Source organism: Rhincodon typus, chromosome 25, assembly GCF_021869965.1.
Source record: "Rhincodon typus isolate 14 chromosome 25, sRhiTyp1.1, whole genome shotgun sequence".
In the NCBI taxonomy this organism is placed as follows: Eukaryota; Metazoa; Chordata; class Chondrichthyes; order Orectolobiformes; family Rhincodontidae; genus Rhincodon; species Rhincodon typus.
Window position 1 is genome coordinate 31,833,020 of NC_063356.1, and position 25,191 is coordinate 31,858,210.

The following is a 25,191-nucleotide window of genomic DNA, read 5'->3' on the forward strand; positions in this document are numbered from 1 at the left end:
CAATTTTTTAAAAAAAGTTTCCTACTGGTCTTTTAGTTTGTAACCTGTAAATATTTCCCCTATTTTCTTTAATATGAAAGTAACCTATACTAGATAGTCAAATTAGTAGTTACCATGAACGAATGAACTTACGGTTTACCTGTGATGTCACCATTTTATGCTGAACCCCTGATCATGGGCTTCAATTGATCCCATTAAGAGACCTTACAAACTACGAGCCAAAAAAAAAGCAAACAGCACCTCTTTCCAGCCTGCACCAAATCCCCATGCTGCCTCCAAATTCCACGAACTGCATACGCACTCAAGCTGTGATCACTCTTTGCTGTGTGAAGCTTAATTGAATGTGGAGTTGTGGATTATCAAACCAACTGTGGTCTCACTGAATGGGTGGAAAAGAATTGATGGGCCGAATGTCCTAGTTCTGCTCCTATGTCTTGCAGTCTTATTAGCCCTTGAATTGTGTCAATATGAATACGATCTATAGCTGCACATTTTTATACCAAAAAACTTTCAATTCTAACATAAACTCCCATTAAAACAGAGCAGAAAGATGGTGTAATTCCTACTGTTGGAAGCAACTCTACAAAGGGCAAGTGTAGAATAAACAAATCATGAGTTCCATTTTATTTGCCACATTTCAGCTGATAACACACTACCCTGCTTGCAGAAACATTAGACACAGGAATATGATATCTATAATCTACTGGTTAATGCTAATGTTAAATTCATATAATTGCTCTCAAAAATCCTTTTTACTACAGCAAACCTCTTGTCAATTTCAGTAGGAACCAAATAATGTGGATAAATGTATTTTTATATTTTTTTCCCCCAAAAAAGTTGTCTGAAATGGGAAAGAGATGCTTTAAACCTCATGTTCGAAAGGTTGGCTTAAATTTTGAAAAGTAACTGGACATCCAGGCATCCCGTCAACAACCATTTGAACAAGCAGCAATTGAGGTTTGAGTTGCAGACAATTTGGAGATGAAGGGATATACAGACAATGATTTTGCCAGGAAGAAGTCAATTGGTCCATGGACTAGTGGCCAGTTATCAACGACAGAGACCTTTTTGGCCTGCCAACAACTGTGAAATCAGTTTTCAAGCAAATGAATAGTTTGGACCTGGGAACATGTTAAAGTAAGAGGGTGTCAAAGAGGCGGTAAGTTCTTCCATAGCTCAGGAGTGGTCACTGTTCTCTACAGTCAAACCTCACTGTAAACCTGAAGAAAAGTAGCTTATTTTTTCCTGCAATAGTTGTTGCAAGCTGTGATTTATAAATAGTCTCTGATTTATCAGTTGAAAATGAACCTTGTCTCTCTTACCAATCAGGGGAAGCATTTGGAGAAAGATGACTGAAGCTGGCCAGCAGGAGCATCATTAGGACCACCTCAACAACAGAACTTAGGAACAAAGATACCTGAACTATCTTTCCAGTTTTTTCTTTTACCTATAATCTATTTTACCATGTCTGTCTGAGAAAAAGAGAAAGGGGGAGTTTATAAGGGGATTAGAGTTTTAATAAGTGGTACTACATGTTGACAGCTTACTCGCAGTTAGAGTCTAATTACTTGTAAAAAAAAAGTCATTTCTATTAAATGCAGAAACCTTGTCTGTGCTTTCCATCTACCTGGGCCTGAAAATCAAATAAATTGGGAAACTTTGAGGACTTTTTAATATCTTTAACTTTTGCGATGAGTCTGGTACTAATGAGAGATAGTAGGAACTGCAGATGCTGGAGAATCCGAGACAACAAGGTGCAGGGCTGGATGAACGCAGCAGGCCAAGCAGCATCATAGGAGCAGAGAGGCTGACGTTTCGGGCCTAGACCCTTCATCAGAAAAGGGGGAGGGGAAGGGGGTTCTGAAATAAATAGGGAGAGAGTGGGAGGCGGATAGAAGAGGGATAGAGGAGACGATAGGTGGAGAGGAAACAAACAGGTCGAAGAGGCGGGGATGGAGCCAGTAAAGGGGAGTGTAGGTAGGGAGTTAGGAAGGGGATAGGTCAGTCCAGGGAGGACGGACAGGTCAAGGGGGCAGGATGAGGTTGGTCGGTAGGAGATGGAGGCGCGGCTTGAGGTGGGAGTAGGGGATAGGTGGGAGGAAGAACAGGTTAGGGAGGCAGGGACGAGCTGGACTGGTTTTGGGATGCGGTGGGGGAGGGGGGATTTTGAAACTTGTGAAATCCACATTGATACCATTGGGCTGCAGGGTTCCCAAGCGGAATATGAGTTGCTGTTCCTGCAACCTTCAGGTGGCATCATTGTGGCACTGCAGGAGGCCCAGGATGGACATGTCGTCTGAGGAATGGGAGGGAGAGTTGAAATGGTTCGCGACTGGGAGGTGCAGTTGTTTATTGCGAACCAAACGTAGGTGTTCTGCAAAGCGGTCCCCGAGTCTCCGCTTGGTTTCCCCGATGTAGAGGAAGCCACACCGGATTTCACAAGTTTCAAAATCTCCCCTCCCCCTACCGCATCCCAAAACCAGTCCAGCTCGTCCCTGCCTCCCTAACCTGTTCTTCCTCCCACCTATCCCCTCCTCCCACTTCAAGCCGCACCTCCATCTCCTACCTACCAACCTCATCCTGCCCCCTTGACCTGTCCGTCCTCCCTGGACTGACCTATCCCCTTCCTAACTCCCTACCTACACTCACCTTTACTGGCTCCATCCCCGCCTCTTCGACCTGTTTGTTTCCTCTCCACCTATCCTCTCCTCTATCCCTCTTCTATCCGCCTCCCACTCTCCCCCTATTTATTTCAAAACCCCCTTCCCCTCCCCCTTTTCTGATGAAGGGTCTAGGCCCGAAACGTCAGCCTTCCTGCTCCTATGATGCTGCTTGGCCTGCTGTGTTCATCCAGCCCTGCACCTTGTTGTCCTGGTACTAATGAGGCTTGATTTCCATTTCACTACGCCAGTGCGGCGCAATAGTACATTTTTAAGAAGTACTTACTCACTTGTGGTATTCACACTTGTTAGTATGAATACTGTTATGGATGGTGGACTTCACATGATAAATTATGTTTTAAAATACCCTCTTTTACTTAAGATAAAATGCAAGGTTCTGAAAATAGGAATGGTGAGGTAATAGAATAAACACTACTGCTTGGAGTCAGGCCTATGTAGTTTGGTTGCCAGGGGGGTGAAACTGTAACAGAAATTATTGAAATCAAGAGACAGTTTTAACATCTTTATTACAATGAAGGTACAGCTTCTTCAGAAAGACACAGGCAGAGAGAAGACAGTTAGATACTGTGTAGAAGCAGCATCTTGTAAAAAAAATTTGTTTGCTTGAAAGGAAGAGAATAAACAGGACTAAGAGACTTAAAGAACAAGGAGTTTCCCAGGTGGGCCTTGCTGCTGAAGTCATATCTGGGGACTCAGATTAAGTTGAATGATTTTTAAAGATCACTGGAAGTTACAACCTAGTACAACAGAGAGAAATAAATTTTTCAGCAGGCTGGGGTAACATTGCTGTTGTAATGTGACATATCTGCAGTGTGGGGCACAACCAAAATGGCCAAGATATATCTCCTGACTGCAGCAGCTAGTCAATGCAAAAGTACTTTTTCTTCAGTTAGCTGTATTGGTGTTTTAATGTCATGTTTCTGATTTTAGTTTGTCACAGTAAAATTCTTAAAATGTGACATCTCACCCTTAGGTCATTTTCATAGGTTGCTTTGAAATTAATCTCATTTTAAAAACCATCACTCTCCACTGGGGATCATAACAATATTTATGCATATGCATATCTGGATAGCAGACTTCAATTTATATATACATTCATGCAACTATCAACTATTTTGGGAAGGAAGGAATTTACATTTGGAACATAGGGCAGGTCAGGGCTGCCAGAAATATGTTTGAAGCTTGTTCTCGCTAGTGATAACTTGGAGCTGTCTTGAAGATAATGTGCTTGTGGGATGAAATTCAATTGAATAATTAATTCTCCTAGAGGAAGAAAACAACAAACAGCAAATTTGTTTCAGTTATCCTGCATTCCTAATGGAAACCTTGGATGAACATTACAGAAATGCAGGGGCACAACAAGCCACATGGATGAAATAATAATCAAAGACAACAGACTGATGTGGAGCAGGAATTTAATTTTTCAAAGCCTCATATTAGCACTGTCTACAGAAGCATTTAAAGTAAAAACATGGTCTGAAAATAATTTGGCATATTTCAGAGACAGTATCATCCAAAGGGCTAATATATTAACTTCTTGACTGCTCTACAAATGTATTTGAGAGCTCACATGGTTCCAGTCTTTAATAAACTACTTTAATGAAATATTTTGTATTATGTAACCAGCAAAACAAGTCTATAACAGCTACTGCACAATGCAGAAAGTGTGTATCTTTTGGATTTATTGCACAAAGAAGTGACAACAAATCATGTCTTTGACAGTACATATCATGTTAAAACATCACACAGTGAGAAGGTGGAGAGTCACAGATATTGTTCACTTGCATTCTAAAGGTCTAAAGAAATTGTTGAAATCCATGCAACATCTCTCTGGTTTCAGATGGCATAGCTGTAAGCATTCCAGAGCCAAAGACATTGTCTGAATATTTACAACGTGAGATGGCACACAATTGTGGCCAAATACTACCGCATCTGTACAGTTCAGAACAGTCAGTAAAGGCACACAAGTTCACTGCACGTTGCTTCTGATCACATTTTCATCATGTAAATAGTATTTCTCCAGTATGTAATAGCTGAAATAGCTTAGCTTCTTCTGCTTCCTGATAAGGATTCCAGCTTCACCCAACAATATGTGGTTAAGCATCATGTAAATGATAGTAATTCTGATCAAATAAGTCTTATTATTCACATGGGAGTGAAATCATTTGCATCATTATACCAGTGTGCACATTTGCCAGTTTTAAAAAAAGTGCTTAAAGCTTCCTTGCGTTATAAACCATTCCTCTGTTAAGATCATAGCCAAGCAATCAGTTCCCAACTTTTGTCAGTACGTTATGTAAATCAACCATAAAGGGTAGTTTAGAGTAGTTGAAGCATATTGTCAAGGGGGAGAGTGAGAAGCCAGTTGCTGTACACATTGGTAGGAACAACATTGTTAAGGACAGGGATAAAGCTTTTCAGAGTGAAAATAAGAGGTTAGGTAGAAGGTGAAAAAGCACAACCTCAAAAAGGTAGTAATCGCCTGCTGCCATGTTCTAATGACAGTAGGAATAAAAACTTAGGAGAGATAAATCAGTGGCTGAAGAGATGGTGCAATGTGCAAGGATTCAGATTTTTGAATCACTGGGATCTCTTTTGGGGCAGAAAAGAGCTGATCAATGGAACGGGCTTCACCTGAACTGGAAAGGGACCAATATCCTGGCAGAAAGATTTGCTAGTTTGATTTTGGGACCCTTTAAATTAGTAGAGAGGGAGGATGGGTGGGTTCCTAAGGAGCAGTAAAAATAGAAAGACAGATGAGGATGGAAAAGAGCAAGTTAATTAGAAAAGGCAGACCAGAGCAAGTCAGAGAAAAAGGTAACTTTGTAAAATTAAATTGCAATTATCTCAATGCAATGTGTCTTACAGGTAAAGCTGATGAACTCAGAGCATGTTTGGACACATCGGGCTGGGACATCATAACTATTACAGAAACTTGGCTGAGGCAAGGACAGGACTTGCATGTCAATGTTCAGGGTTTTAGGTGCTATAAGAAGGATAAAAAGGGAGGCAACGTAGGAGTGGGAGTGGCGTTTTTGATGAAGGAAAACATTACTACTGTGATTAGACAGGATATTTCTGAGGGATTGTCCAGTGAAACTATATAGGTAGAAATCAGAAATAAGAAAGGGATGATAACATTGATGGGATTGTACTATAGACCCCCAATAGTCAAAGGGAAATTGAGGTGCAAATATGTAGAGAGATCTTCGATACATGCAAGAATAATAGCAATGTAACAGTACGAGATTTTACATTTCCAAATATTGACTGGGACTGCCATGGTGTTAAAGGTTTGGATGGTGAGGAATTTGTCACATGTTTTTAAAGAACATTTTCTTTATCAATCTGTAAATATATCGACTAGATAAGGAGTAAAACTTGACCTTCTCTTGGGAAATTGGGCAGGGGAAGCAACTGAAGTGTTAGTGGGGGAGCACTAGCGATCTTAATTCTATTAGCTTTAAAATAGTTATGGAAAAGGATAAGCTTTCCATAAAAGTTAAAGTTCTTAATTGGAGTAAGGCAAATTTTAATGGAATTAGACAAGAACTTTCAAATGTTGACTGGAGTAGACTGTTCACAGGTAAAGGGACGACTGACAAGTGGGAGGCTTTCAAAAATGTGAGTTCAGAAAGTGTAAAGAGTAAGGCTGGTAAGAGTAGGGAAAAATGGACGAACAAAGATATTGAGGTTCTAGTCAAGAATAGGAAAGAATCATACTAGATATAGACAACTGGGCTCAAAAGAAAACCAAAACAAAAAACTATGGATGCTGTACACCAGGAACAAAAACAAAAAGTTGTTGGAAAAGTTCAGCTGGTCTGGCAGCATCCGTGAAGAAAAATCAGAGTTAAAGTTTCGGGTCCAGTGACCCTTCCTCAGAAATGTTAACTCGGATTTTTCTTCACAGGTGCCGCCAGACCTCCTGAGCTTTTCCAGCAACTTCTGGGATCAAATGAGTCTCTTGAAGAGTATAAAGAGTGCAGGGGCATTCTTAAGAGGGAAATGAGGAGGGCAAAGAGGGGACATGAGATAGTGTTGGCAGATAAGGTTTAGGATAATCTTAAGATCGTCTACAAATACATTAACTGCAAAAGAGCAACTGGGGAGAGAACAGGGCCCCTTAAAGATCAACAGCGTCTTCTATGTGTTGAACCTCAGGTGATGGGAGAGATATTAATTGAACATTTTGCACCAGTTTTTACTGTTGAGAAAGAAAGAGGTGAGAGAACTCAGGGAAACAAATATTGATGTTTTGAAAACAGTTCACATTACAGAAGAGGAAGTGCTGGAGGTCGTAGAAAACATAAAGATGGATATATCTCTGGGACCTGATCATGTGTATCCCAGGATGTTGTGGCAAGTAAGTGAAGAAATTGCAGGGACCCTAGTTGAAATATTTGTATAATCTATAACCACAGGTGAGATGCCAGAGAACTGGAGGGTGGCTAATGTTGTGCCTTTGTTTAAGAATGGCTGTAAGGAGAGGCCTGAGAACTATAGGCCTGTGAGTCTGACATTGGCGGAGGGTAAGCTGTTGGAGGTGACTCTGAAAGTTAGGATTTACATGCATTTGGAGAAGCAAGGGCTGCTTAGGGATAGTCAGTATAATTTTGTGTGAGCGAAATTGTGTCTCACAAACTTGATTGAGTTTTTTGAGGAAGTAACCAAAAAGACCGATGAGGGCAAATGGGTAGACATTGTTTACACTGATTTTAGTAAAGCCTTTGACAAAGTTCTGCATGGCAGACTAAATGGTAAAGTTAGATCACACGGGATTCAGAGTGAGCTTGCCAATTGGATACATAATTGGCTTGACTGTAGGAGACAGAGAGTGGTGGTGGACTTGCTTTTCGGACAGGAGGCCTGTCACCAACCTTGTTCCACATGGATTGGTACTGGGTGCACTTATGTTTGTCATTTATATAAACAATTTGGATGAGAATATAGGAGACATGGTTAGTAAATTTACAGATTACACCAAAATTGGCAGTACAGTCGACAGTGAAGAAGATTATCTAAGATTACGAAGACATCTTGATGGATTGAGTTAATGGGCTGAGGAGTGGCAGATGGAGTTTAGTTTGGATAAATGCAAGGAACTGCATTTTGGCAAAACAAGCAATGGCAGGACTTACACAATTAATGGTAGGGCCCTGAGTAGTGTTGTGGAACTGAGAGACCTAGGGGTTTAGGTACATAATACTTTGAACTTTGCTTCACAGGTAGACAGGTTGTTTAAGAGGGCGTTTAGCACGCTGGCCTTCATTGCTCAAAACCTTAGAGTATAAGGATTAGGAATCGGTGAGGCCTCTTCCAAAATATTGCGTGCAATTCTCTTGCCCTGCTATAGAAAGGACATTACTAAATTGGAGAGGGTTCAGAAAGGATTTACCAGGATGTTGCCACGAAAGGAGGGTTTGAGTTATAAAAACAGGATGGGACCTTTTTCACTGGAGCGTGGGAGATTGAAGGATGACTTAAAGAGGTTTATAAAATCATGAGGGGCATGGATAAGGTGAATAGCAAAGGTCTTTTCCCTAAGGTGGGGGCGTTCAAAACTAGGGGTCATATTTTTAAGGTGAGAGGAGAAAGTTTTACAAACTACAATGACTGGCAACTTTTTTTTTTTTTTTTTTTTTTTTACACAGAGTTGTTCACGTGTGGAAGAAGTGGTGGATGCAGGTACAGTTACACTTCTAAGACATTTGGATAAGTACATGAATGGGAAACATTTAGAGGGATATGGGCCAAATGTAGGCAAGTGGGACTAGTTTAGCTTGGGAATTTGAACTAGCTGGACCAAAGGATCTATTCCAGTGCTGTATGGCTCTATGATGCCTTTCAATCTTGGCCCTCCTTTTAGTGGTAAATCAACTCCAAGATCAACAGCAACTAGAAGTAGCAAGGGAAGCTACATTATACGCAAAGGGGAAAATATACTTTCTAGCTTTTAGACTTAAAGAAAATAATTGTGCTTTGATCCCCATGTGCTCGACTTTGATTAGGGTGCAACCATTTGCAAGACACTTTATAAACAGAAGCAGAACCAAGCGTTAGGAATATTGATACATTAAACCGTGCATTTTCACCTACCTAACTGTCCAGAAAATAATTTGCACATTCACTCTTCCTTTTGGAGCACAGGAAGTTAAAACAGAGGTTTGATTGTAATTCATTGTAAAAGCTACCATTTACATTCTTCAACATTTCCAGAGTGGCACAGACATACCAAAAACTACAGCAGTGTAGTTTTCAATAATTTGCCCTTTATATAAAAAGGAAAATACAATGAAAACAAGTCTGATTTTTCAGACAATAAGTTAAAAACAAAATAAAAGAAATTATTGACAGTTTTAAACATAATAAAAATCTATTTGTGGACCACTGAACCTACATCATTTATTTATATTTTCTTTGTAATTTTTAAAAAACTGTCAATGTATTTGCATAACAACTTTTAAGGAACCACACCAACCAATGACAGAAGGTGCTGCAAGTTCAGTGTAGAAGCAAACAATAGTTACCATTTTTTTCTGACATGACTGAAAATGATCAAAGATTACACATTATACACAGTGAAGTTGACCAGGAGTTTAACAGAAGAAAAAACTATCAATCTTGGAATTACTAGATCAGGTTCCAAGCACGATTCTTCAGAATGTGCATTTAGGATATTGAGTGCATGACTAGTTGGAAATGGCACACAGTAGATAGTAACCAGCCTGGCTCTGAGAATAATGATACTACTTCAGCTGCAAGTGATAAGCTTTCATCAATTGAGTGTAAGTAGTCGTGGTTCCTGAACAAAGAAAAGCAGCATGCCATTCAGCCTCTCAAGTCTATTTTGCCATATCTGTAAGGTCATGGCTGATGTGTATCACAACTCCTTTATTTTGTTTTCTCTATATATTTTTTGATACCCTAACATATAGAAATAAGAATAAACTGTTCAGGCCCTCTCAATTTTTCTGTTATTCTGTTAGATTGCATCTGGTCAACATCTCAGATCTACTTTTCTCACATTTTCTCCTTATCACTTGGGAATGCTAGGAAAGAACAGGTAATCTGGGAATGATATTGGTCATTGCTGGATGCAGGGTAAGCTGCTTTCCCAGCCAGGTTAATAGTTCTAAATTCTACGCACCATGTATGGAATATTAAAACTTCAACCAATAGAGTTGGGGGGGGGGGGGGGGGTAACCCTAACCATTTAACTGTTGGCCATCAATGGAAAAATCTGCTTCTCAGGTCTTATACATATTTAAAAATATATATATTCCTATATTTTAATTATATGAATCATTTCTTAAACACGAGAACTCATACCAAGGTATCTTTTGAGTAATCAGAAGAGACATCTTAAGAGCTAGAAGAAATGCCATCAACCCTTGCTAAAACAATTTCAAACGTAAGTTTCACAATGTTTTCTCAACTTTACATAAAGAATTAATCGAAAGGCACTCAAACCAAAAAGAAATACCTGCACCTGAGAAACATATTTTAATCTTGAATGGCTTTAGTTTGGAATTTATATTATTGGCAATGGTAATTGGCCTTTTAACATAGCATTAGTGGTCATAACACAGATCTTTTAAAAAAGTTATAAAGATAGTTAGACTTTTCCAAATTTCTCAAATTCTACATTAAAAAATGAATCATTTTATTGCTTATAAAAAAAAGATACTTTGTAGAAATTAAAATACTTTTAAATGAACATACCTCACCAAAACAGCTAAAGTTTACATCAAATAATACACAGCAACTCCAAAATAAAATTTGAGGATTTTTTTTTAAAAAAGAGGCACAATTAAAAATATTGTGAATGTATCATCTACTACAAGAAGTTGGATGTCAGGTGTGTTGAAAAATGAGGAAAATTTAACCAGTCTCTCTTATGCACACTAATTCCAAACACTTATGCAACTTCCTAAGTATAAGCTCACAGTAGTTCAAATTAAGGACACATACATTGTAACTATGATACAGAAACACGATATAATTCCTTTTAAATCCTTTTTCTAAGAATTATGTATAACCTAGTATCAAAGATTTAGCAAGGCTCTGTGAAGAGCAAACTGAGGGAGCTCTCAGTCTACTTTCAATTTAGTATATTACAATAATAGCTTAAGAAAAGCTTCAAGTAATTAGAAACTACTTCCAAAGTAGTTGGACCATTTGTTGTCTCAGTCAGTAGAGCCACCTGACTTTAAAGACTGAAATGAGTTTAAATTCAGCTCTGAACATTTCTTCTAACCACTTATCGTCTGTAGTGATTAGGTGCATCTGCAAACATGTACTTAAGCCTGTACGCTTCTGCTAGGAGAAGGCCAACTTCTTCATTACCCCAGTGGATTGTAGGTAAGTTCTGCAACAACATCAGTAGACCCTTTAAAAAAAAACAGATTTTAGTTGGTGTACACAACAATTGTTCTAAATACATGACATCAAGGCAAATGCGAAGATCTCCACTTGTCTAACACTATCTATAGCTTTAGTTTAAAACAAAACATATCCTATGAATTAAACTTGCATTTTAAAAAAGACATCTGCAATATAGGGACACGGAGTAAATGCTGGCCCAGCCAGCAATGCCCACATCCCATGAGTGAATAAAAAAATACATATTGTGACTGAAAACATTGTGATAAAATGATACATAAAGTTGTTATAACATTGAACAAAGATGATGATGAGACTTATTGTTTGGATTCCCATGCTATCTCAATAACTGTTAGATCATTTAGCAGAAATTGAGAAAGAATGGAACAGATGCATAAATCCAAACTCACTAATCACGGAGATTAAGGACCATATTATGCCAGCCAGAATGATTATGACTGCGCACTTAGCTTTGGTATTAAATTGTCCCATAATCCTTAATTTTATCCATAATATCTTTACAGATGCTGACCAACATCCATCAGTCATCAGATCTTCTCATTTTATACTTCAGAACCATTTGAAAAATATTAGACTGGACGACTGGGTTCAAGTGGGGACATGTTTGAGAAGGGGGCAAATAGAAAGAGACAAAGAGGGACATGCTAGGCTAACTTAAAAATAAAGATTAACAATGACAGAAACATATCACCAATTTGGTTATATTGGAAAATACATCTTTAAACCCCCTTAAAAATTAGATTTTTCCTTACAAGTCTTTTCCCTGACTAGGAATTTTAGAATAATTTTCTCATAAATTTATTTAAGATAGATATTGAGAAAGACACAATAGTGACAGTGTAGTTTGCAAGCAAATTTATCTCTGTTTTACTTTTATGTCTCCTTAGTGAGTTAGTTTCAGTTACTTACTTGGATTTAATTAGTACAGTTACAACACTGGCATCTATCTGACAATGGGGAAAATTGCCTGGGTTTGTCCTGTGCGCAAAAAGCAGGACAAATTCAGCCCGGCCAATTACCGCCACATTAGTCTACTTTCGATCATCAGTCGTGATGGAAGGTATTATCAATAGTGCTATCAGTCAGCACCTGCTCAACAATAACTTGCTCAGTGATGCCCAGTTTGGGTTCTGCCAGGGCCACTCAGCTCCTGACCTCATTACAGCCTTGGTTCAAACATGGACCAAAGAGCTGAATTTCAGAGGTGAGATAAGAGTGACAGCACTTGACATCAAGGACATATTTGACCAAGCGTGGCATCAAGAAGCCCTAGCAAAACTGGAATCAATGGGTATTCGGGGCAAACTGTCTGCTGATTGCAGTCATACTTGGCATATAGGAAAATGGCTGTGATTGTTGGAGGTCAGTCAGTCATTTCAGCTCCAGGGCATCTCTGCAAGTCTTGGTCAGGGTAGTGTCCTAGGCTCAATCATCTTCTTCTGCTGCTTCATCAATGATCTTCCCTCCATCACAGGGTCAGAAGTGGGGATGTTTGCCAATGATTGCACAATGTTCAGCGTTTTTATGACTCCTCAGATACTGAGTTAGTCCACGTTCAAATGCAACAAGATCTGGACAATATCCAGGCTTGGGGTGACAAGTGGCAAGTAACAGTCACGCCACACAAATGCCAGAAAATGACCATCTCCAATCACTATCACTGAATCCCTCACTAACAATGTTCTGAGGGGGGGCGGGGGGCGGCGTTCTCATTGAAAAGAAAGCCAACAGGACTCACCACAAACATAATGGCTACAAGAACAGATCAGACGCTAGGAATACCCAAAGTCTGTCCAAGACAAGGCACAAGCCAGGAGTATGATGGAATATTCCCCACTTGCCTGGACTGGTGCAGCTCCAACAACACTCAAGAATCTTGACACCATACAGGACAAAGCAGCCCGTCTGATTGGCACCACATCCAAAGGGAGTCCCTCCCTCCACCAGAAATGCTCAGTAGCTGTAGCAGCGTGTACTATCTACAAGATGTACTACAGAAATTTACCAAAGTTCCTTAGACAGCACCTTCCAAACCCACAACCACTTTGATCTGGAAGGACAAGGGCAGCAGATATATGGGAACATCATCACCTGCAAACTTCCCTCCAAGTCATTCACCATCCTGACGTGGAAATATACCGCTGTTTCTTCACTGTCGCTGGGTCACAATGCTGGCATGCGCTCCCTAAGGGCTTTGTGGATCAACCTACACTATATGGACTTCAGTTCAAGAAGGTTCACCACCATCTTCTCAAGAGCAACTAGTGATGTCAGCCAGCGACACCCGCGTCCCATAAATGTATAAAATAAAATCAGTGACTCATCACAGAAAACTATGACAAGTATGACCTAGTATCATGCAAATGGGATTAACAGCAATTCAGTTATTCCATTTAAAAACCAAGTTGTTGATTACATAAGTGATACATTTCTGCCGAATGGCATCACTAGAAGTGGATCTGAGAAACCAATGCTGGCAAATCTGAGGAATACACTGCATCACCTACTAACATTCTTTCAGATCTGCATCTATCCATGTCAGGTTTTTTTTTAATTCAATTACAGGATGCGGGCAATTATTGACGAGAGGGCAGTTAAGAATCAGTTTAAGAAGATTCATTGCTGTGGGACTGGAGTCACATGTAGGCCAGACCAATTGAGGATGGCAGTTTCCTTCCCTAAAGGATTTTACTGAAATAGATGGGTTTTTCCAACAATCCACAATGGTTTCATGGTCATCATTAGACTCTTAATTGCAAACCTTTTTTTATTGAATTCAAATTCCACCTTCTGCCTTGGCAGGATGTGAACCCGGGCCCTCAGTACGTTACTAGGTTTTGGATTAACGGTCTCGTGCTAATACCACGAGGCCGCGCCTCCCCTCTACTATATCATCATGGCAAAGACTTCCTTGTCAGTTCAGAAGGCCTTGCGTGATATGACTTTGACCAGTCTCAAATCAATTTTTAATGCTCAAAGGCTCATATGAATCTAAGAAAACTAGACCAACCAGTTCTCAGCATTGATGTTTAACTTAATATGAAATTTACCTATGGAAATCTTCTAAACATACTGGGATTGAACAGTGTTTTTTTTTTCCTCTTGAAATTAAACCACCAGTCTATTATTTTGATATCTGAGAATTATACTTTTTTGAAGGTAGTTTCTACTATGTTATCTATATGGTGCAACAATGCATTTGCCACATTGACTGGTGCTTCCAAGTGATTGGACATGTTAAAAATGAGCTTATTAAAATTCATAAATAATTTTCAACTTTTCCTTTTGTAATCTTGATACCAATCATGAAATAAACTGCAACATCTATTTTTAACTCTAACGTGTAGTACATGTTAACTAATTACTAATCTTGCAATTTAACATACTTGAACTCATTTTTTAGATCTTAAATTGCCCTCTCCGTTTCAATCGCATCATCTAGTTTGGTACTACGTTTGAGTTTACATGTTTACTTTGAATCTCTGAATGTAATTGTATTGTAAATCAGAAATAATATGGTTTCCAAACACATTGATGAAATACCTCACTCAGCACTTCTCTGCAGTCCAACACTCTTTTTTTAGCCTATGGCCAATTTATTACTTGTTCCAAAGTTTTAACTTGAATCTCCAATCATTTAGCTTAATTAGCCTTTCATGGCAAATTTATCAAATGTGTTTTAAATGCCAAAGTACAAGTTATTGGACTTTCTATAGACCTGCCAGGAAGTTACAAAAAAAGATTATTTCCCTTATCTAACTCCATTTTAGTTGATGCTGCAAAACTGATTAAAATGCAGATAATCCAAATTTACTCTTGACCACTCATTCAATTATTTTCACCACCTTTAATAAAAGATTGGAGTTGTGTCAGAGACAAGACTTGCACAAAAAAAAAACAGGAAATGCTGGAAAAATTCTGGTACGGCTGTATCTGTGATTGAATGAGATCTCAACGAGATCTTTCCATCTTATTGAAATCAAGATCCTGAAGGGATTGACAGGGTGGATGCTGAGAGGATGTTTCCCTTGGAGATTAGATCTAAGTTAAAAAATAAATTGTTTTGGATTTAGGGGAAGATGAACAGAATTTCTTTTCTCACAAGGGGCTATTAATCAGTAGAATTTTCTTTACAGACGTTAGTGGATGCAAATTATTAAAAATTTTTTGGTCCAAGTTGCGCAGACTCTTCATTGACAAGGGGTCAAAGGGTATGGGGGTACATGATAAGACATAGGCACAAAGTAGGTCATACAGCACAGAAACAGACCCTATGCTCCAACGAGTCCATGATAACACCTGCCTGTGCTTGGCTCATATCTCTCCAAGCATTTCTTATTTATGTACTTATCCAAATGTCTTTTAAACATTGTAACTGTATTCAAAGTTCATTCCGCATACGAACCACTCTGGGTCAAAAAAAATTATGTCTTTTTTAAATCTTTCTCCTCTCACCTTAAAAATACATGCCCTAGTCTTCTGCTCCATTTTTCAACAAGATCACAGGCTGAGCCCTCAACTTCACTTTCCTGCCTTTTCTCCCCCTCCATCTTGATTCCATTATTGATTAAAAATCTCAGTCTTGAATATACACAATGGCTTAGCCTCGACAGTCCTCTCAAGTAAAGAATTCCACAAGTTCTCTATGCTCAGAGAGAAAACATTCCTCCTCACCTTAAATGGGTGACCTGTGACTCAGATTATGCCCCTTGGTTCTAGACTCTCCTACAAGGGGAAATACCCTCTCCACATTTACTCTGGCAAAGTTCCTAAGAATCTTATGTTTCAATTAGGTCTCTTCTCATTCTCCTCAGCTCCAATGAGTACAAGCCTAACTTGCTCAATGTCTTCTCAGAAGAAAATTTCTCTATACCCAGGATCAATCTAGTGAACCTTCTCTGGACTGTCTCCAATCACAGTACATCTTTCTTTAGATAAAGGCACCAAACTGTTCATAGTATTCATCTAAACATCTTTCCACCTGTATTTCCAGCTGCCTCAGGAAAGCAACCAACATAATCAAAGACTTGTCCCAACCCTACTCTCTTCCATTGGGCAGAAGATTTAAATGTTTGCATACGAATAGATGCAAGAACAGCTTCTGCCCTGAAATACTTTGCCAGGCTTTTGAGCAGACCTCTCAAATGTTAATTCTGATCTCTTTCCCTCTCTCTCTCTCTCTCTCTGCACATTCTCTGTGGCTGTAACACTGTATTTTGCACTCTATGTTCTGCCAGCCTGATGCACTGTGTGTAGTACAATCTGCTTTTATAGCACACAAAACAACATTTTTCACTGTTTCTCAGTACATGTGACAACAATTAATCAATATTCTGGGTATGGTCTGACTAGAACCTTGAATAGTTTTGGCAAGACTTCTCTATTTTTATATGTCGTTCCCTTTGTAATAAAGGCCAACAATACATTTGCCTTCCCCATTATCTGCTGTAGTTGGATGTTACCTTTTGGTGATTTATACACAAGGACTCCCAAATCCCTCTGCGCTGCAGCTTTCTGCAATCTTTCTGTACTTAAATAACATTGAGCTCCACTATTCTTCCTGCCAAAACACAACCTCACATTTTGCCATATTATTTTCCAACTGCTAAGTTTTTCATCCACTCACTTAAATTGTCTCTATCCCTCCGCAAACTCCTTGTGTTGCCTTGCCACCATAGTGTCATTCACAAACTTGACAACAGTACATGTAGTTTCCTCAGCCAAATCACTAATATATATTGTAAATAATTGTGGCTCCAGACTGATCCCTGTTGAACTCCATTAGTTACAGGAGACAGGAAAGTAGAATCAAAGCCACAATCAGATTAGCAATTATCTTACCAAACTGCAGATCAAAGACAAGGAGCTGAATAGTGTACAGTTGCTCCAAGTTTGTAAGTTTATACGTGCCCAGTAGCACACGAGGTCTATGGGGATGGGACGGGCAGCAGCATTAAATTTCACTCAAAAGTGCTGAACAGAACTCAAGATCTGAATTACTGGGCATGATTCTTTCCTTCCTGGAGGTGGCAAGAAAGGTGGGGAGAAGGAAAAATACGTGGGCAACTTGGATTCCCAAAAGAAATCATTTCCTCACCATGTTATAAAATAAGTTTTGTGAAATAAGGTCCATGGACAACTTTTTGACCCTCCACCAATTACAGCATTTAAATGGTCAACTCATGGTCACTTAAGGGTGTTGACTAGTCATACTTCCGATCTCCTGTCTCCCTGTGGGTGAGAAAATTGCTTAGATTCCTGATTAGAAAGTCATGTAGACTTATCTACTGGACTGTGGGGCTTCTAATAGTACCGATCTGGGACAGAGGCATGGATTACAGGATTTAGAGCAGTCATAGAAGCCTATTCTCACCATTGTCTCTGACAAATACAGCTCCCCCTCTGCCTGCAACATCAAATCCATATTAGCCAACACCGGATCGTTTGAGGAGTCAGCCAGAACCAGTTGACATCAGGACCTAGAAGCTGCTGGCCTCCGATTAGCCATATGGACGTACGATCATAGAGTTATACGGCATGGAAACACATAATTCAGTCCAACTTGTCCATGCCGACCAGACATCCTAAACTGACCTAGTCCTATTTGCCAGCATTTGACATATACCATTCCTATTAATGTACCCATCCAGATGCCTTTTAAATGTTTTAATGGTACCCACCTCCATCACCTCCTCTGGCAGCTCACTGCATACATGCACTACTCTGTGTGAAAAAGTTCCCCTTCAGGCCCCTTTTAAATCTTTCCCCTCTCACTTTAAACCTATGTCCTCTAGTTCTGAACTCCCCTACGCTGAGGAAAAGACCTTGGCTATTCACCCTACCCATGCTCCTCATGACTTTATAATCCTCCGACACTCCAGGGAATAAAGCTTCAGCTTATTCAGCCTCTTCCTATAGCTCAAACCCTCCAATCCCAGCAACATCTCTGAAAATCTTTTCTGAACCCTTTCAAGTTTAACAACATCTTTCCTATAGCAGGGAGACCAGAAATGAATGTTGTATTCTAAAAGTGGCCTCACCAATGTCCTGTACAGCCACAACATGATGTCCCAATTCATATACTCAACACACTGACCAATGAAGGCAAGTGTGCCAAAGGTCTTCTTCACCACCCTGTCTAGCTGCAACTCCACTTTCAAGGAACTATGCACCTGCACCCCCAGGTATCTTTGTTTGGCAACACTCCCCAGGACCTTACCATCAAGCATGTAAGTCTTGCCCTGCTTTGCCTTACCAAAAAGTAACATCTCTCATTTATCTAAATTAAACTCCTTCTGCCACACGTTGGCCCATTGGCTCATCTGATCAAGGTCCCATTGTACACTGAGATAACCAATTCCACAGTCCACTACACCATCAATTTTGGTATCATCTGCAAGCTTACTAACAATTCCTCCTGTATTCCCATCTGAAACATTTACAAAAATGAAGAAAAGCAGTGGACCTAGCACCAATCCCTTGTGGTAAATCACTGGTCTGATTTACCTCCAGTCTGAAAAACAACTCTCTACCACCACCTGCTGTCTCCTATCTTTAAGCGAATTTTGTAACCAGTTGGCTAGCTCCCCCTTGATTTCACGTGATTTAACCTTGCTAACCAATTTGTCATGCAGAACCTTGTCAAACATGAGCTGCTTCAGTACTGGACAAGTGGCATGAATGAACATTGTGCTATCGTGAACATACATTCCCAATTCTGACCTTATATAAAAAAACGGAAGGACACTGATGACCAGCTGAAGATGATTAGGGCCAGAACACTGTGCTGAAGAACTAGGGCTCTTGTGGTACAGTGGTAGCATCACTGTTCCTGAACCATGAAGTCCAGGTTCAAGTTCCATCTGTTCCAGAGGGGTGTGATAACATTTCTAAATAGGTTGATTAGAAAATATATACCTCTATGGAACTCGGGCTCTTGTGGAACTATGATAGTGTCTCTACCTCTGAGCCAGGAGACCTAGGTTCAAGTCCCATCTGCTTTGGAGGTGTGTAATGACGTTCCCGATCAAGTTGATTAGAAAATACCTGCACAGAGGAATTTCTGCAGTGACTACAAAACCTCTGCAGTGATATTCTGGGTCTCATGATTGACCACCAATAATCACACCAGGAACAAAGGAAGATGGTTATGATTCTAAGCACCTGCGAGTTTTCCCTCTGATTCTAGTTTTGCTTTAATTTCTCAATGTCAAATGCGGTGAAATGCAGTCTTGATATCAGCACTTTACTTGTGGAGTTCATCTCATATGTCCATGCTTGGACAAAAATTATATTGATTTAAGGAGCCAAGAACTAGAACTACTTTAAGCAAATGAAATAACAAGATTTCACACTAAATGCATGCAATAAGGGTCAGGATATGTCTCAGCAATGACGTAGTTGGTAGCATGCTTGCATCGGAGTCACAATATTGAGGATTCAAATCCCACTCTAGAACTTGAGCACAAAAATTGAGTCAAGACCACAACGTAGTACGAAGAGATTATGCAGTCCCATAATTTGGATTAAACATCAAACCAAACTCTCTTACCTACTCTCCCATACAGACATAAAAGATTCAAAGTCATAATTTCAGAATTGTGGAGTCAGCTTGTGTACTGGTCAATATTTACCTTCAATCATTTTAAAAAGAGACTGTCTAGTTACCACATCAGTTCAATGGGAGCTTTATGTGCGAAAAATGCTTATTGCATTTCCTACATTACATCGGAGAAAACACCACAAACAATTAACTGACTGCAAAATATCAGATGTTCTGACATCAGGAATGATATAAATATAAGCTTTTCCATCTGAAGTCAGAATTATGTATACTTTGGATATTTTGTTCTTAATCACACAGCGGTAAGCCCTATATTTTTTAAATGACTGGCAGATTATGAAAATGCCACAGCAGGATTTCTGATGATTTCACACCAAAGCAAAATGACAAAGCATCATTTTCTCTGAAGACAGTTGAGATGGAGAGGGATTAGTGCTTGCATTTGTACGAATCTGATGATTGAATGTAAAAGTAGAATCTGCCTCTCTGGACAATTAGAAACATTCATCTGAGCAGTGAATAAGGAAACATGAAAGAGCGACTGCATCAGTACATGGTTCCTTGAAGTCATTGATGTGCAAGCCAATTCTATCAGGAAAATATATAATAAATGATTTTGAAACAGCTGTCAGAACCTGCTTTAAGTCCAAGGTCCTAAATACTCTTTCAAAAATAAATCACGAGGGATGGCTCACTTGAACAAATGTATTGTAAAGTTACAAGATCTAGTGGCTTTCATGCAGATGCGATAACTAACAATTTTCCCCACTCCATCGGATCAAGTTTTTTGCCCTTGCTTTGCTCACATGTAAAAGGAAAGTTTATGCTGCTTTGATCTTTTACATCTAACCATCCTGTCTCAGGATATTTGCAGTTTCATTGAATAGGCATACAACTGCTCATATTTCTGGTTTACATGTCTGGATTATGTGCTGATTCTTCCTGCCAGCTGTCTGTGATAATTTAAAGTAGGTAAGGGTCAGGGCATAAGCCAGAGATAAAGAACACATTGACAAGGCATAACCTGCAAATTTTAGTAGCCCATAATTCGTTCTGCAATTGTCTATCCAGATATTTTGCCATACCACAGACAAAAATATTCATGCCGAAATAGGTAACGAGACTGTAAAACAGTTGCTCCCATTAAAATTCCACCAAAATTGAGGTTTTTAATTTGACTCAAAATTAAACATATGACAAATCTGATCTCATGACCTTTCAAAGGTTAAAATATAAAACAAACACTTTTAGCATCTGACAATGAGAACATAAATAGGTCCCCTTAATCCTATATGATAAATATCATCAGACCTGTTCTAAGTTAGGTTTAATGGATTGATTTGTCTAACGAGCAAGTTACTTCGACATCAAAGCAGCTTGTCATGACAGCAAAGAATGTCCTACTTTTATGATGCAAAATGGAATCTTGAGTGTTGGAACACGTAAAAGCAGAGAACGCATAGCCCACCTTTGGTAAAATTCAGCACTAAGTGTCAGTGGAGTTTCATGGAGCATATTTCTCCACACAGTTCGCAGTGGTGCTTGTAACTTAGGTTGAAGGTGTCTTGTTTAAACTTCTCGCAAATAGCCCCAGTTTACTGATCCAACCTAGTGATATTTAAGGACACAGCTGGCATGCTTCCTGTGTTTGCCCTAAGTGTGTTATTTAAAAACAAAGAAGGTGGCTCAGTGGTTAGCACTGCTGCCTCACAGTGCCAGGCACTTGGATTCGATTTCACCCTTGCGCCACTATCTGTGTGGAGTTTGCACATTCTCCCTGTGTCTCCTCCAGGTGCTCCTCACACAGTCCAAAGATGTGCAGGTTAGGTGGATTGGCCATGCTAAATTACCCATAGTGTTCAGGGATGTGTATATAAGGTGTGTTAACTATGGGAAATGTAGGGCTACAGGGAAAGGGTGGGGGATGGGTCTGGGTAGGATGCTCTCCGGAGGGTCGGTGTGGACTTATTGGGCTGAAGGGCCTGTTTCCACACTGTAGGGATTCTATGATATGGTTGAGTGAGTTATTTCATGTCATTATCTGGATGCTGTATTATCAGCCCTGACTCCCCAATGTCCACATCATGCCTAGCTCATGCAGTACATCCAAATGTACCACTAGAGACTACCTCATACTTTCTCGGTAGATTTACAAGATCCTTCTATTGTCCTTTCTCTGAATGAGAGAACAGGGTGTCAAACTATCCCAATATTTCTGTGCCAGCTAGTCAAACTGTGTAAGGTTAACTTAGAAAATTGTCCACATTTCTTTCTTCCCCACTCTTATGGTTTTCATCATCTTCCAGCAGTCTTACCACCTGACACACCTGTTCCCCCTTATCCTCTTCCCTATCATACCTTCTCAAAATGTTTATGTGATAGCTTATTTTTCTTCCTATAACCAGCCATATTTATAAGATAGATTACTTTCCCAACCTTCCTAACTACTTTGTATGGACCACCGAATTTAACTTTCAACAGCTCATGCTACCTTACATGGTCTTGGGAGTGTCTCTAGAAGCATGGAGATGTGATCCACATTGAGGATGTGTCTTTTCATCTATTTTAATGGACCTCTATTCTCATGACCATAAATCAATTCAAATGAACTAAATCCACTTGATTCATTTGGCGAATCTCTGAAGCAAATAGTAAGAAATCCAATTATTTGTCCTAATTCTTGACAGTATGCCTTCATAATGGTTTTAAAAGTCTGATGGTATCTCTCCAAAGCTCCGTGTTTGTGGATGTTTTGCAATTGACTTTAATTGATTTATGCCCAAGCTGTTGATGATCCAGAAAAGTTAAGACAAAGTTACAACCCTGATCAGATTGTATCTGAATTGGTAGTCCATAATGAGTAAAACCAAACTGTTAACTTTTCCACATCTACCCTAGCTGCAATTGTTCTCAAAGGAATAGCTCCAAGAATCGGTTATCACATCCATAATTTAAAGGATATATATAATGCCCTGCATTTATTTTCGGTAATGGTCCTATACGATCCACTAATACTTGACTAAATGGTTCATCAAAAACCATTGTGGGTATCAAAGGTGCTGGTTTGATTACATATTGTGGTTTGCCTACCACCTGAGTCATATATTAAAGAACTGTATGACATTATATACAAAGTCTTGGCCACATAAAGTACCTGTTAATAGATGTTTGTGTTTTCTGTATTCCTACATGCCATGCCATCAGAATTTCATGTGCTACTTGCCATATCGCCTTGCCAAATCTAGGTTGTACCAGTATTTGACGAACAGTCCTCCATTCTTCAACTGCAGGTCTGAGAGGATGTCTTCAATTCCTTGTCAGAATGTTGCGCTCAATATAACAACATTCAAACTCCTTCAGCCTCAGCTTCAGTGTGAGCTATCAGTACTAGTCTACAGTGGATCTGCTTCCTGAGCCTCAATTAACAAAGATATGCCAAACACTTCTTTTGAACTGCCCTCATTCTCAGATAGAGTTTCACTATCCTCACGTCTACTTATGGTATTGCTACAAACTCTGGTGATGGACACTGTTTAGACATTTTTCCATCATGTGTAGTGACAGGATCAATAACTGGAACCTGTTCATTCAACCACTGCATTTCTTTAGCCTCAATCGGGCTTTGTGGTTATAGGCAAAGCTGTAACTTTCACTCCTGATAAACCACTCCTCAGGAACAAATCAACTTTATCCACAGGTAATTTCTCAACTATTCGACTCCCACAAGTCCAGCCAATAAGCCACACTTCAATTGGTTTGAACTGGGATACACTCTCCACCTATCTCATTTATTAACACTGACTTGCCCTGAATTTTGAGGAAAAAAAACAAATCCTCCTTCAGCAAGACAGTTTGAGTAGTTCCTGTATCTTAGTTTCATTATGGGATTGAATGCTTCATTTGAAGAAAAAGGGGCTATCTTTTCAGTAGACAAAAACCCTTCATATCTCTCATCTACTTCTATACTCATTGCAGTGTTTCCTTCAGTCTCTCTCTCTTGTTGTAAAAGCTACAATCTGACCCTTGGCCTTTTCTCCTTCCAAGTCTCCTTTTTGGACTAATTTTTACAAACTTCAATAAGTCCCAAGTGTTTTCCTTGTAACTTCCAGTACTCTTAACAAATATGTCCTACCTTGCCACCTCAGCTTCTGATTTTCCTTTGTAGCCTCAGTACTTTCCCTTCTGATTCGAATGAAAGCCCCAAGGGTATTCCCAGCTAGCTAATCCTTATCTTGGTCACTTGCCTTCTTTCACTTTGTCCTTTTTTATCCCTATTGAATTTACAGGGATAATGGAAAATAGGTTTATTTTAAGGGATTAGTTCATAACTGCCAGCCACTATTGCTGCATGTCCAGCAGTTCCCTTTGGTCCTTAACATGGAGTTTTTAAATTCTTCGCAGAGAATAACTTCTTTTCATATGCCGTTCCAGCTTCTCACATTTGTATCCACCTGTCAAAATGACTACTTACCTTGTCTGAATTCAATAAATGTTTGCCCCAGATGTTTCCTTAAATTCTGGAACCTTTGCCTGTATACCTCAGGCACTAAATCACATGCAGCCAATATAGCTGTCCTTACAGCATCATAATCTTTAGGAACCTCATTTGACAGTAAGGCATAAATTTCCTGTGCTTTGCCTGTCAACTAACACAGCATGAACCGTGTCCAGTCCTCTTTTATTCAATTCATTTGTCTAGCCCTTCTCCCAAATGATATGAAGAATTTGTAGGGTATTTGCAAATTTAAATAAATTCAAATCATGACCAATAATCTCCACACCAAGACCTGCATGAGAGTCTGACGTTTCCTGTTTTAACTGCAAGGTTTTAAACTGATCTTCATTTCCCTCACATTCTCTTTTTCCTTGGCAATTTGAATTCTAGTTTTATTATTTCCATCCTTATCAACTCCATTCATCTTTCCTTATCTTTCTGTGCCAACTCTAATTTCTTCACTTTCTTCTCATGCTCCATCTGCTTAAATATCGCCTAATTCTGATGCCCAACTATCCAGAATAACTGCTCTCCCTTGTATTTCTTCTATACAAGTGTTGCACTAATGCCTCCATTACATCAGCCATGCAATGCTACCTCTAGTTCACCCATCAATTCAATCAACTCGTCCTTGAAAGTTTGCTTAAGATTGCTGGGGACCAACTCTGCTCCTTTGGGAAATTCTTTGCCGTTTCCATTGCAATGTCTTAAATGCAGCAGAGAATGTGTGTTTTTCTTCATCTATCTTATTCACTAATAACACTGTTTAAGTCCTTGCTACCGTTATTTCAAACTAATCCTGGACTGGCCAGAAAACTTTGTTATGCCTCATTGGGGTAGCACACTGGAACTGAAGCCTGCTATTCCCAAGGTCATATCAAACGTTAAGCATTTTATAACAGTACGCAAAATTCCCCAATTTTCCTTTTAGGCCCTGGTTGACAGAGAGCAAGAACCAGGTTTCTGTACTTAACAAGAATGACTATTTATTACAAGTAAATAGATTCTAAGTATACATAAACTGTTATGAACCATCAACATTAAAC

The 25,191-nt window shown here is 39.4% G+C and overlaps 1 protein-coding gene across 3 annotated transcripts in view; it reads right to left on the bottom strand.

Moving 5' to 3' along the window:
- tbc1d22b (TBC1 domain family, member 22B) overlaps nucleotides 1–25,191 on the bottom strand; it is a 1,108,217-nt gene that overhangs the window by 11,863 nt on the left and 1,071,163 nt on the right. For 2 of the 3 annotated variants that reach the window (XM_048611940.1, XM_048611939.1), the window contains one exon: nucleotides 4,080–11,073. The exons of the other annotated variant lie outside the window; for it this stretch is intronic. In XM_048611940.1, coding sequence (XP_048467897.1) covers nucleotides 10,945–11,073 — 129 coding nt within the window. In that variant the 3' untranslated portion in view covers nucleotides 4,080–10,944. Of the gene's footprint in view, nucleotides 1–4,079; nucleotides 11,074–25,191 lie in introns of those variants that run through there. 3 annotated transcript variants of the gene reach the window in all.